Source organism: Schistocerca piceifrons, chromosome 11, assembly GCF_021461385.2.
Source record: "Schistocerca piceifrons isolate TAMUIC-IGC-003096 chromosome 11, iqSchPice1.1, whole genome shotgun sequence".
NCBI lineage: Eukaryota > Metazoa > Arthropoda > Insecta > Orthoptera > Acrididae > Schistocerca > Schistocerca piceifrons.
In genome coordinates this window covers 64285290-64298103 of record NC_060148.1, presented here as the reverse complement: position 1 = coordinate 64298103, position 12814 = coordinate 64285290, and the positions used below count along the sequence as shown (strand labels likewise).

Genomic DNA, 12814 nt, shown 5'->3' with positions numbered 1-12814 from the left:
TCCTCACGTGCCCCACTAGACAAACCGATAAGTGATTGCTTCCCTACAGGTGGTCTCCTCGGTGCTATTCAAGAGGATTAGGCTGTGTGTCAGCACCTGGTTTCACATTCTACCTTCTTATCATCATCATCATAATCATCATCATCATCATCATCATACAACACAAACATAACACCGCACTACACATGCATCTATTACACTCACGTACGAGGGGGGACCCAAAAGTAACCGGAATCGTAATGTTGCGCATCGTGTACTTGTAGTAGCAGGTTGCGTTCCCAGATGGTTGTAGTAGTAGCTCTGCTGAGTCATTCTGCAACGCGGCGTCACCCTACAGTGAGAAGTGTGGTTTCTTTGGCAGTTCTTTGAGTGTGTGTACAGTGCAGACTTAACACGAGGAAATGACTAGTTCTTACAAACAACGTCCGGCAGTGAAGTTTTGTTTCTTGCTCGGCAAGAACACAGCAGAAACTGTTGCGATGGTTCAGACAGCCTACAAAGACCGTGCTCTTACTAAAACGCAAGTGTACTAATGGTTTTCTCGTCTTAAAAAGGGAGAAATGGTGGTTGAAGATCAGCCCCGTTCCGGCCGACCCTCAACTGCTCGAAGCAAAGACAATATCGACAAAATCCGCAATCTCATCAGTGAAGATTGACGCAGGACAATCGACCAACTCTAGAACTTGTCCGCGTTGTCCTGGAGCTCAATTCAGCGCATCTTGACCATCGATTTGGGGATGCGAAGAGTGGCAGCAAAATTCGTGCCAAAGTTTCTTACCGGAGATCAAAGGGATTGTCGCGTTTGAGCCTGTCTCGAAATGAAGGATGCGTTCAAAGATGAGCCACATTTTTTCAACAAAATCATTACGGGTGATGAGTCATGGTGCTATGGATACAATCCAGAAAGTAAACAACAGTCATCACAATGGAAGTCACCTGGCTCGCCTCGACCAAAAACAGCTCGATATGTGAAATCGAATGTGAAAAACGATGTTGATCTGTTTTTTTGACATCAAAGGGATCATACACTCTGAATTTGTCCCGGAAAACTAGTCAGTATACCAGCAACCCTATTTGGAGGTTATGAAACAGCTTCGCAGAAGTTTGTCGCGAAAACATCCGGCTTTGTGGGATTCTATCATGTGGTTCCTGCATCACGACAACGCTCCCGCGCACACGGCTCTCAGTGTTCGCCAGTTTTTGGCCTCAACGAAGATGACTACCTTGACCTATGCGCCCTGTTCGCCGGATTTAGCACTCTCGGACTTGTTCCTGTTCCCGAGGATGAAAAGAGACTTGAGAGGGAAGCCTTTTGCGGATGTGCAAGACGTAAAACGCAGTGTCAGGAAAGTGCTAGCAGGTATCATAGAGGACAAATTTAGAAGGTGCTTCGAACACTGGAATGAACGTTTGGACAAGTGTATTAATGCTAATGGAGAGTACTTTGAAGGAGATTAAGGGTGTATTTGAAAACATTAAAGTATACGCTTTCTAGAAAGAAATTCTGGTTATTTTTGGGTCCCCCCTCGTACACTCAACAAATACACAATTCTCACACACTCACAAGGAAAGGGGCCATTGTGGGCAGCAGAAGAAAAGCCTTCCTGACCAGGCAGCTCAGCCTAAACCTACAAGTCACTCAACCAACAATGCCACTTAACTTTACTTTACTGGCACTTTCTGTCTCATGTAGAGTTAAATTATTGCCGTATACTGGTATAAATTGCAGAAATCTTTTTCTCTTCTCGCAGTTTTAAGTTGACGTTATCATTTTTACGTATTCAGGAAAGGAGAGAAGCTTCGAGACATAGACCTGCTCATCACCGACGGCGGGGGCAGTGGCGGCATCGGGGAAGTGGAACTGGGCGAGGTGGTGCTGAGCCCCGACGCGGAGCGCATCTTGGGGGAGGCGGCGGCAGGTGTGGGTGCGGGGGCGGGTGACCTGGCGGCCCACGGGTTGGCCGTGCTCAAGGCCTGCCACGCCCTCACCGAGCGGCTCACACGCCTCGCCGCTGAGCAGGGCCGTGTCGGCACGAGTGCCTCCAAGAAGGGGGCCGGCAGTGTTGTGGCCGCCCACGACATCGTGGAGGTGTGTATCCAGGTCGGGACACAGAGTGGAGTGCAAATGTCATGCCGCACTCTGTGATGGCAGTTAGATGCTCGAGTAAAAAGAAATAGGGCCGTGTCTGACGTCTGACTTCCGCTAAAAATTAACTCCTTTGTTTACTGGTAATAGTATGTATAGCATACATAAAAACACGAGTTTTAATGCTTGCTGCAATTCTAGTTAATATTAAAACATTATATTTATGGTGAAAGTGTAACTCATGTAGAACAGCTGGGATTTGGGGGGAAAATGATGCATCTCCACATTACTCATGGTTATTGCAAAATTTTACCAAGCAAATTACTCATGCACACAGTGTACCCAATAATTTACAAACATTTCCTTCCTTACTGGCACAGGACATCCCAATACATACCTTAGTCACCTGGGACTGAAGCCTCCTCACTACGATGCAACACTCACATAGGGGACACTCAGTATACGTAAATTGAAGTGGGAAAGAGGAATAAAGGGAAGGAAAGGGAGGGGATCGCTGCTGTCAGAAAGCAAACGCAGTCATGGGGGCTGTGTAAGGAAAAAGTCACTTGAGGTTCCCTATCTATGCTGAGGTCATCTCTAGCTGCAACTGTTTTCTGCCGTTCAGCTCTTGAAAATTTTTCCTCATTTTCTCTCTCTCTCTCTCTCTCTCTCTCTCTCTCTCTCTGTCTCTGTCTCTCTCTCTCTAAGGGAGAGGGAGAAAGAGAAAGAGAGAGAGGGAGAGGGAGAAAATGAGGAAAAATTTTCAAGAGCTGAACAGCAAAAAACAGTTGCAGCTAGAAATTTTTACTGTATAAAATGCATGTTTGACCGTCAGCTGCTCTTATTTTAAACCCAAATATCAACTGGTTTCAGTCATGGACCATCTTCACAGACAAGGGTTAAAATGGTTTAAGCCTCAACATTAAATTTGTCACTACTTAAATAATATGTAGAACATATCATGAATATCACGAATATCATGATGTGCTCTACACATTATTTAAGTAATGATAGATGTAATGTGGCTTAAACGATTTTAATCTTTATCCATGAAGATTGTCCGTGACTGAAACTGGTCAATATTTGGGTTAAAAATAAAAGCAACTGATGGTCAAATATGCATTTTATACATTACGTGATGGCTGTTGATAGCCATCTTTCAAAAAAGTGTTTAAAATTTTTACATGGTCTACAGGTCCATTCTTTAATGGGATGCTGTACTTTCCACATAAAAAATTCAGAATGTAGATCAATATGATTCAGTATGGTATAATTACTGTCATACATCCCATCCCAGTACACATAACTTTTTAACCGTTTAACTGCTCTGAACATGTTAACGCGTGCGCCTTTGTTCCTGCCCTGTGTGCTCTGAACATGTTTACACATGCCACCAGTCCTTCTACCTGGTACTCTGAACATGTCACGCATAGAAACATTCAGAGTACCAGGCAGAAGGATTGGTGGTGCGCATAAACACATTCAGAGCACACAGGGACAGGTACAAAAGGCATGCGCTTTAACACGTCCAGAGCAGTTAAGAGGTTAAAGTAAAAGCAGAGGAGACATTGAGCAGTAGATGGGGTTATTTCATAGTAGGATTTTGTCCAGTAACTAAGAAACTCACAATCTACCATTAAATGTACCTGCCTGTTTCTTGACACCTCCCCCATTGATGAGTGACAAAAAAAGGTCATAATTTATAGTGTTTTTCCTTTGTTTGATTTGACTTAAAAATCGGAATGTGTAATGCACTGTTATGTTTTTCCTACTTTTATTATTTGTGGAGTTCCTTTAGATCTGAAAATCTTAATCTAAGTCTGCCTCATTGAACATTGAATGAATATGGCCAATAATATTACTGAACTAAGGGCTCTCTCTTTTTACAAATATACAAATCTGTTATGGCTACGAAGTCTTTCGCGACATATTTCTTGAATAAAAATCTCTCGGTGTACATGCCACGTCAATTCAGGATAAAACTCCAAGCTTTCGACCACTACCTCCATGGTCGTCGTCAGGGCTAAAACTGACTGTCGTGAACTAGCGAGGTTCCCACTTTTATATGCCAAGGTGGGCTTCTGATTGGCTGGAATACGTCATAGCAACAGCGATATGGAGCGTAGTGAAGTGGTGCCCTCTACTTCCATAGATGTAGTTTCTATCCTGCGTTGCTTGCAGCGCCATCCCTTGAATCAGGAGGTAAAGTGCGGGAAGTTTTTCTCTGTGATTTTTCTTTATCCAGTGCACTCTCCCAAGTGTTGCTAAGTGCATAGCCATTGTCTCTGTTAAAGTTATTATCGCTGAGTCTAATTTCGACTGCTTCCTGGATCACAGAGTCCCAGTAATTCGATGCGTGGGCTATTACTCTGGTTTCTTCAAATAAAATCTTACGCTTGTTAAGCAGGCTATGTTCAGCCACCGCTGATTTTTCCAAATACCTGTATTTTAGGTGGCGCTGGTGCTCGATGCAGCGGTCGGCAACGGTTCTTACAGACTGGCCCACGTAATTCTTGCCGCATTCGCAAGGAATAGCATAAATTCCCAGCACTCTTAAGCCGAGACTATCTTTGACTGATCTCAACATTTCCTTAATTTTCCTAGGTGGTCGGAAAACTGGTTTTATTCCTTGCCTCTTGAGGACTCTGGCTATCTTGCTCGTTGTAGCACCGCAAAAAGGAAGCCGCGCTATGTGTTTGTCCTCTTCTTGTATATGGCTGGCATCGTGTCTTACTTTCTTGGACAATACTGATTTAATTTCACCTGCAGAATAACCATTCCTCTTGAAAACAGTCGTAAAATGGTTAATCTCGGGACCGAGATGGTCCTTGTCGGAAATAGTCCTGGCTCTGTGTACTAAAGTATTCAGCATATCTCTCTTCTGAGACGGATGATGGAAGCTATGGCTATGCAGATATAAATCTGTATGGATTGGCTTCCTGTACACAGAATGGCCCAGTCGTCCATCCGACTTTCGCTCTACCAACACATCTAAAAAAGGTAACTTCCCTTCCTTCTCTAACTCCAATGTAAATTGTATGTTTGGATGTACACCATTTAAATGTTCGACGAACTGCTGCAGCGTGTCACTGCCGTGTGGCCAGATTAAAAAAGTATCGTCGAAGTATCTGTAGAAGCATGATGGGCGGAGGTGAGCACTGCTCAATGCTCGTTCTTCAAAGTCCTCCACGAAAAAATTCGCTATTGCTGGTGACAGTGGTGAACCCATGGCTGTTCCATCCGTCATTTCATAATAATTTCAACTGTATAAAAAGTAAGTGGTCGTCAAGGTATGCCGGAACAACTTCAAAATTCCTGAGGAAAAATGAGCAGCCAACAGTTGTAATGTGTCATCCACAGGTATTGTTGGCACATATAGTTGGTCACTGCCCACATCATATTAAGAATTCAAAAATGTTTGTTGATATCATAAAACAGATGAAGATACGCCCAAGTGATATCATGGTCAGCCTCGACGTGGTTTCTCTGTTCACCAAAGTGCAAGCAACGCTGGATAGAAACTACATCTATGGAAGTAGAGGGCACCACTTCACTACGCTCCATATCGCTGTTGCTATGACGTATTCCAGCCAATCAGAAGCCTCCCTTGGCATATAAAAGTGGGAACCTCACTAGTTCACGACAGTCAGTTTTAGCCCTGACGACGACCGTGGAGGTAGTGGTCCAAAGCTTGGAGTTTTATCCTGAATTGACGCGGCATGTACACCGAGAGATTTTTATTCGTACAAATCTGTTACTATACACATTCTCCTTGACAAAGTTGATTTCTCTCTCTCTCTCTCTCTCTCTCTCTCTCTCTCTCTCTCTCTCTCTCTCTCTCTCTCTCTGCCAGGTCTTTGTCGTGGCCACAAGAAACAATGTTATCATTCCAGTTTCAAAATATATTTTAATTTTCTAGTAACCCAATATTATACATCAAATTTAGTTTTCATTCTCAATTTGTCCCTCTCTGTTCATAAATTTTCTTCAATATTTCTTCTTCTAAATAATGCTGAAAATCCTTGTATCCATATGGGTGATGGTCTTCCTGATGGTCCCCGTTCCATGATGCATCACAGCAATCTCTCCTCTCAAAATCTTATTCATGCATCCATACCATATGAGTTGTTTTTTTTCCACAGAATCAGTAACTGAACATTTGACATTCATTTTCTTCCTAACAACTTCGTCTCTGACCCTTTCCACTTGCATATCCCTGCATACGATGTCCAAAAGTCCATGTCAGTTACCATCAATCTTTTCAATAATTTTGATTTAACTGTCCACACTTCTGATCCGTATGCTGTAATGTATCTGATTGTTTTATTTGTTTCCTTTCTGATTTATTGATAAATACCATTTAATGTTCCAATAGTGAACTTCCCAGCATTAATTCTTGAACTAATTCACATATCTTACCATCTGGAGTGATTTTTACTCCTATGTACTTGTTCTCTTCAGTATGGGTAATCGTTCCCATTCACTCTTTCACTAATAAATCTTGATTTGTACCTCTTATTAAAATGTATTTTATTCATGTTGACCCGTGGGCCCCATTTTTTATACTCATTTGTTAATTAAGTGGTGATATATCCTCTTATGTCAAAATTAATTAGCCAATAGCAAATTGTAGTAAATATATTTTCTTACACTTTGACAGGCAGCATTCCTGCTGCAATCTCTTTTGTAAACTTAAATGTATGTGAGAGGAAGTTAAATACATAAAATAAGGGAAAGGCAACCACTCGTGTACAGTCGATTGATGCGTGGTGCACAGAAATGTATTACAGAAAACAGTAGTTACATTAGCTTTTGAGCTCTTGCTCTTTTTCTAGTAAAAGTACACACATTCTCACACACTCAGACACCCAAATATGCACTCCTACAATAGCAGCAAAACTGGTTATTTAAAGGAGGTGCCTGAGCAGATGGTGGTAATAGGGGGATAGCTTTTATGGAATTTGTGTGTCCCCCCTTACTCTTTTGACACACAACGTTTGATTCAGGGAGGAGGAATCAGTCCCAGGTGACTAGTAAGTATCGGCATGTCCTGTGCCAGTAAGGAAGGAAATGTTTGTAAATTATTGGGTACACTGTGTGCATGAGTAATTTGCTTGGTAAAATTTTCCAATAACCATGTGTAATGTGGAGATACACCATTTTCCCCCCAAATCCCAGATGTTCTACAAGAGTTACACTTTCACCATAAATATAATTTTGTAATATTGACAAGAATTGCAGCAAGTACTAAAAATCGTGTTCTTATGTATGCTATACATACTACACTCCTGGAAATTGAAATAAGAACACCGTGAATTCATTGTCCCAGGAAGGGGAAACTTTATTGGCACATTCCTGGGGTCAGATACATCACATGATCACACTGACAGAACCACAGGCACATAGACACAGGCAACAGAGCATGCACAATGTCGGCACTAGTACAGTGTATATCCACCTTTCGCAGCAATGCAGGCTGCTATTCTCCCATGGAGACGATCGTAGAGATGTTGGATGTAGTCCTGTGGAACGGCTTGCCATGTCATTTCCACCTGGCGCCTCAGTTGGACCAGCGTTCGTGCTGGACGTGCAGACCGCGTGAGACGACGCTTCATCCAGTCCCAAACATGCTCAATGGGGGACAGATCCGGAGATCTTGCTGGCCAGGGTAGTTGACTTACACCTTCTAGAGCACGTTGGGTGGCACGGGATACATGCGGACGTGCATTGTCCTGTTGGAACAGCAAGTTCCCTTGCCGGTCTAGGAATGGTAGAACGATGGGTTCGATGACGGTTTGGATGTACCGTGCACTATTCAGTGTCCCCTCAACGATCACCAGTGGTGTACGGCCAGTGTAGGAGATCGCTCCCCACACCATGATGCCGGGTGTTGGCCCTGTGTACCTCGGTCGTATGCAGTCCTGATTGTGGCGCTCACCTGCACGGCGCCAAACACGCATACGACCATCATTGGCACCAAGGCAGAAGCGACTCTCATCGCTGAAGACGACACGTCTCCATTCGTCCCTCCATTCACGCCTGTCGCGACACCACTGGAGGCGGGCTGCACAATGTTGGGGCGTGAGCGGAAGACGGCCTAACGGTGTGCGGGACCGTAGCCCAGCTTCATAGAGACGGTTGCGAATGGTCCTCGCCGATACCCCAGGAGCAACAGTGTCCCTAATTTGCTGGGAAGTGGCGGTGCGGTCCCCTACGGCACTGCGTAGGATCCTACGGTCTTGGCGTGCATCCGTGCGTCGCTGCGGTCCGGTCCCAGGTCGACGGGCACGTGCACCTTCCGCCGACCACTGGCGACAACATCGATGTACTGTGGAGACCTCACGCCCCACGTGTTGAGCAATTCGGCGGTACGTCCACCCGGCCTCCCGCATGCCCACTATACGCCCTCGCTCAAAGTCCGTCAACTGCACATACGGTTCACGTCCACGCTGTCGCGGCATGCTACCAGTGTTAAAGACTGCGATGGAGCTCCGTATGCCACGGCAAACTGGCTGACACAGACGGCGGCGGTGCACAAATGCTGCGCAGCTAGCGCCATTCGACGGCCAACACCGCGGTTCCTGGTGTGTCCGCTGTGCTGTGCGTGTGATCATTGCTTGTACAGCCCTCTCGCAGTGTCCGGAGCAAGTATGGTGGGTCTGACACACCGGTGTCAATGTGTTCTTTTTTCCATTTCCAGGAGTGTATTTCCAGTAAACAAAGAAGTTGATTTTTAACAGAAGTCAAACTTCAGACACGGCCCTATTTTTTTGCTCTAGCACCTGCTGCAATCTCTTTTGTAAACTTAAATGTATGTGAAAGGAAGTTAAATACATAAAATAAGGGAAAGGCAACCACTCGTGTACTGCCGATTGATGCATGGTGCACAGAAATGTATTACAGAAAACAGTAGTTACACTAGCTTTTGAGCTCTTGCTCTTTTTCTAGTAAAAGTACACACATTCTCACACACTCAGACACCCAAATATGCACTCCTGCAATAGCAGCAAAACTGGTTATTTAAAGGAGGTGCCTGAGCACCATTACTTAAATAATGTGTAGAGCACATCATGATATTCGTGATAGTTATGATATGTTATACATATTATTTAAGTAGTGACAAATGTAATGTTGAGACTTAAACCATTTTAAGTCTTATCTGTGAAGATGGTCCATGACTGAAACCAGTTGATATTTGGGTTTAAAATAAGAGCAGCTCATGGTCAAACATGCATTTTAAACAGTAAAAGTTTTAATTTCTCTCTCTCTCTCTCTCTCTCTCTCTCTCTCTCTCTTTCTTTCTTTCTTTCTTTCTTTCTTTCTCTTTCTCCCTTTCTCTCTCTAAGGGAGAAAGAGAAAGAGAGAGAGAGAGAGAGAGAGAGAGAGAGAGAGAGAATGAGGAAAAATTTTCAAGAGCTGAACAGCAGAAAACAGATGCAGCTAAAGATAGAGATGACCTCAGCATAGATAGATTTGTGTGTCCCCCATTACTCTTTTGACACACAACTTTTGATCCATGGCAACAATGGGGTTAGGATTATCTCACATGGATAAGTTATTTTATTTTTTACACCACATAATTGAACTTTCAAGTGTTTTGAAACCGGTCATGCATCCTGTATAAGACTATTAATTTAGCAACTGTTGTGCATTTTCTTCTTTTTATAAAACAGGTGTGTGCGTGCGCATGCGCGCTCGTGTTTTTGTGTGTGCCTGTCGATGGCTCAACACTTCAGTGATTCACTGAGTGGTCACTTTTACTCCTAAATAAAAATATTAATGGAATAGACAATGTACTAGTGACAAAACACACGTCAGCGAAACTTATAACAAAAGTTTTGCTATCGGATAAACATCGCACGGAATAACATTGCTGTGCTGTCAATAGAGTGATCACTACAGTGCTGACTATACATATTCAAATCCAACACCCACGCCAGTAGTAAAGTTGTCCATGCTACTGACTCCTCAGATAACAAAGATGTTGAACAAATGTCTGTTGAGAAAAGAGAATTATTCAGTATATTTTTATATCAACGAAAATAATCAATTTGTAAAATATAATGTAATTGGATGGGCAAAAAATCTACTCACCAAATGGAGGCAGGACAGTACATATGTAAAGGTATTGTAATTTGCAAGCTTTCAGAGTCAATGGCTGCTTCGTCCAGCTGAAAAGGTTCTGGGTGACTTTGTAACTCTACCTCATTGCCTACGCCTCTCCAGCCTTTCCCTACACCCATCTTCCTCCCCCTTCAACTCTTCTGCCAGAAGGAGCCACTGGCTCCGAAAGCTTGCAAACTGCAATACCTTTATACACACCATTTTGTGAGTAGATTTTTTGCCCATCCAATTACAGAATATTTTCAATCTATTTTTATTCAGCTTGTTATGGGAAATGAGAACTCATTTGTGATGGGGACACTAATCCATAGTAGGAGAATTAAGAGACTTCAGAATAATAGAACAACATGGACTGGTGGCAAAGCAATGAAAGATGAAACTGGTGAATAGAACTTAGCACAGAACAATTTAATCATTGCAAACATGTGCTTGAAGAATAATGAACAAAAATTGGATACATGGAAGAAACCTGGAGGCACTGAAATGTTTCAGGCAGATTATATTATGGTAAGACAGATATATACCAGGATTTAAACTGGAAAATACTTCCAGTGGCTAATGTAGATTCTGTCCATAATTCATTGGTTATGAAGTACAGATTAACGAGGAAGAAATTGTAAAAAGGTAAGAAATTAACCAGATGAGCCCAGTGAATTAAAAGAACCAGAAGTTTTTCAGTTTCAGAGGAAGCATTAAGGAACTGTTGACCAAAACAGGGGAAGGAAATACAATAGAAGACAAATGGATAACATTGAGAGGTAAAATAGGGAAGTCAGCATAGGATCAAGTAGGTAAAAGGACAGAGCCCCATAGAAATCATTAGATAACAGATGACAGTATTGCATTTAATTAACAAAAGAAAAAAATATAATAAAGGAGGGGGAAAGGTCTACATACATCAAAAAAATTACATTGACAGAAAGTCTGAAATGGTCATCTAGGAATGGTCAGAGGAAAAATCCATGTCTATAGAAGAATAGATGCCACATTTTAAAAAATTAGAGCCCTTAGAGAAAAGAGAGAGACTGTATAATATGAAGAGCTCAGCTGGCAAGCCAGTACTAACGAAAGAAAAGAAGGCTGAAAGGTATATATAGAAGGGCTATACTAAGCAAAAAATCTAAAGGCACTGTTACAGAGAATGAAGAGGAGACACACGAAGATAAGATGTGTATAATACTGCAAGAAAAACTTGACAGGGTGCTGAAAGAGCTAAGTCGAAATGTGTTCGCTGGAATAGATGACATTCCCTCAAAATGACCGAGATTTATGGGTGAGCCAACCATGATAAAATAATTCCATCTGATATGCAAGATGTTTGAGACAGGCAAAATACCCTCAGACTTAGGAAAAATGTAATAATTCCACTTCCAAAGGAGGAAGTTGCTGAACTGCCTGTACAGGTCAAAATGATTTTACAGCTTTGTTATGACATAGAAATTTATTGAGATAACTTACACAATTGGTAGATGTGTCATTTGTAACAAAAAATCTCGTGTTTCACATAAAAAGTGTTGAGTATCATTTTTGTTCAATGTGACTACCATTTGTGGTGCGGCGTACATCCCACATGTAATCAATTTCTTCCTACAGTCATTGCAGCAAATCAGGCTTAACTTGTTTAGTGACAGCGGAGATTCAATTTTTCAGAATGGGGGAGGAAAATGCACACATTCTTTAATGAAACCCCAGAGGAAGAAATCCAGTGGTGTCGAGTCTGAGTAACAACATGGCCGTGCAGTTGGCCCTTCACGGCCAGTCCACAGACCTTGGAAGCAATTATCAAGAATACCTCAAACTTCCGTGAGGAAATACGGTGCACCATCTTGCTGGTGGTAAACCATCCCATTGCAGGCGTCTTCATCGGTCTGTGGAATTAAAAAGTTTTCAAGCATATCCAGATACACAACACCAGTGACAGTTTTCTCACATCAGTAACAGTAACCATTTCAGTTGTGCACTACACCTTTGTCATAGGCAACAAACTTTTTCGATACTGGCTTCTAAAATAGTGCTCAATTTTTACTGCAGAGCTGCAGTAGCCACCAGAAAGATCGCGGGAGGCGCACATTGGCACGGCGCGTCACGGACGGTAGTTGCCGCAGGTAGAGTCCCATCCACCAGAGGGCATGCGAGAATTCGGACGCGACCTCTGCCGGCATAACAACAACAACAACAACAACTCCGGCAGCACGGGCCGTGCCCAGTCAGTTAACATCGAGCATGCCTAGGACACAGTTCTGGTCTACGCTAAGATAAGTTCACGTAAACGTGAACAGTGTTGTTACACAATTGGCGATGAGTAGGGTCGTTCTTTCACGTGGTGCGTCATTGTTCCGGTTTCGCAGCTTCTCCACGGCATGGAGGATTTGGTGCGGGTTTTGGTTGCGCAGCAGACGGAGCTCATGGCCACCATGAAACAAGTGCTTCCGGCGTTACTCTCCCCGCCGTCTGCTCCGGCGCCGTTCCCTCCTCCCTTTTCCCCCGTATGACGAGACGGCGGAGGATTGGGACGCATATGAACATCGCCTTCGGCAGCATTTCCAGGCGTTTCATGTTGCCGATGCGGAGGTACGTCGTGCTCTCTTCTTGTCTTGGATATCT

At 43.2% G+C, this 12814-nt stretch overlaps 1 protein-coding gene across 3 annotated transcripts in view; it reads left to right on the top strand.

Moving 5' to 3' along the window:
• Window positions 1–12814, top strand: part of LOC124720139 (transmembrane protein 98-like) — a 77133-nt gene that overhangs the window by 36282 nt on the left and 28037 nt on the right. For all 3 annotated transcript variants that reach the window (XM_047245441.1, XM_047245439.1, XM_047245440.1), the window contains one exon: window positions 1786–2089. In XM_047245441.1, the coding sequence (XP_047101397.1) occupies window positions 1786–2089 (304 nt within the window). The remainder of the gene's footprint in view (window positions 1–1785; window positions 2090–12814) is intronic.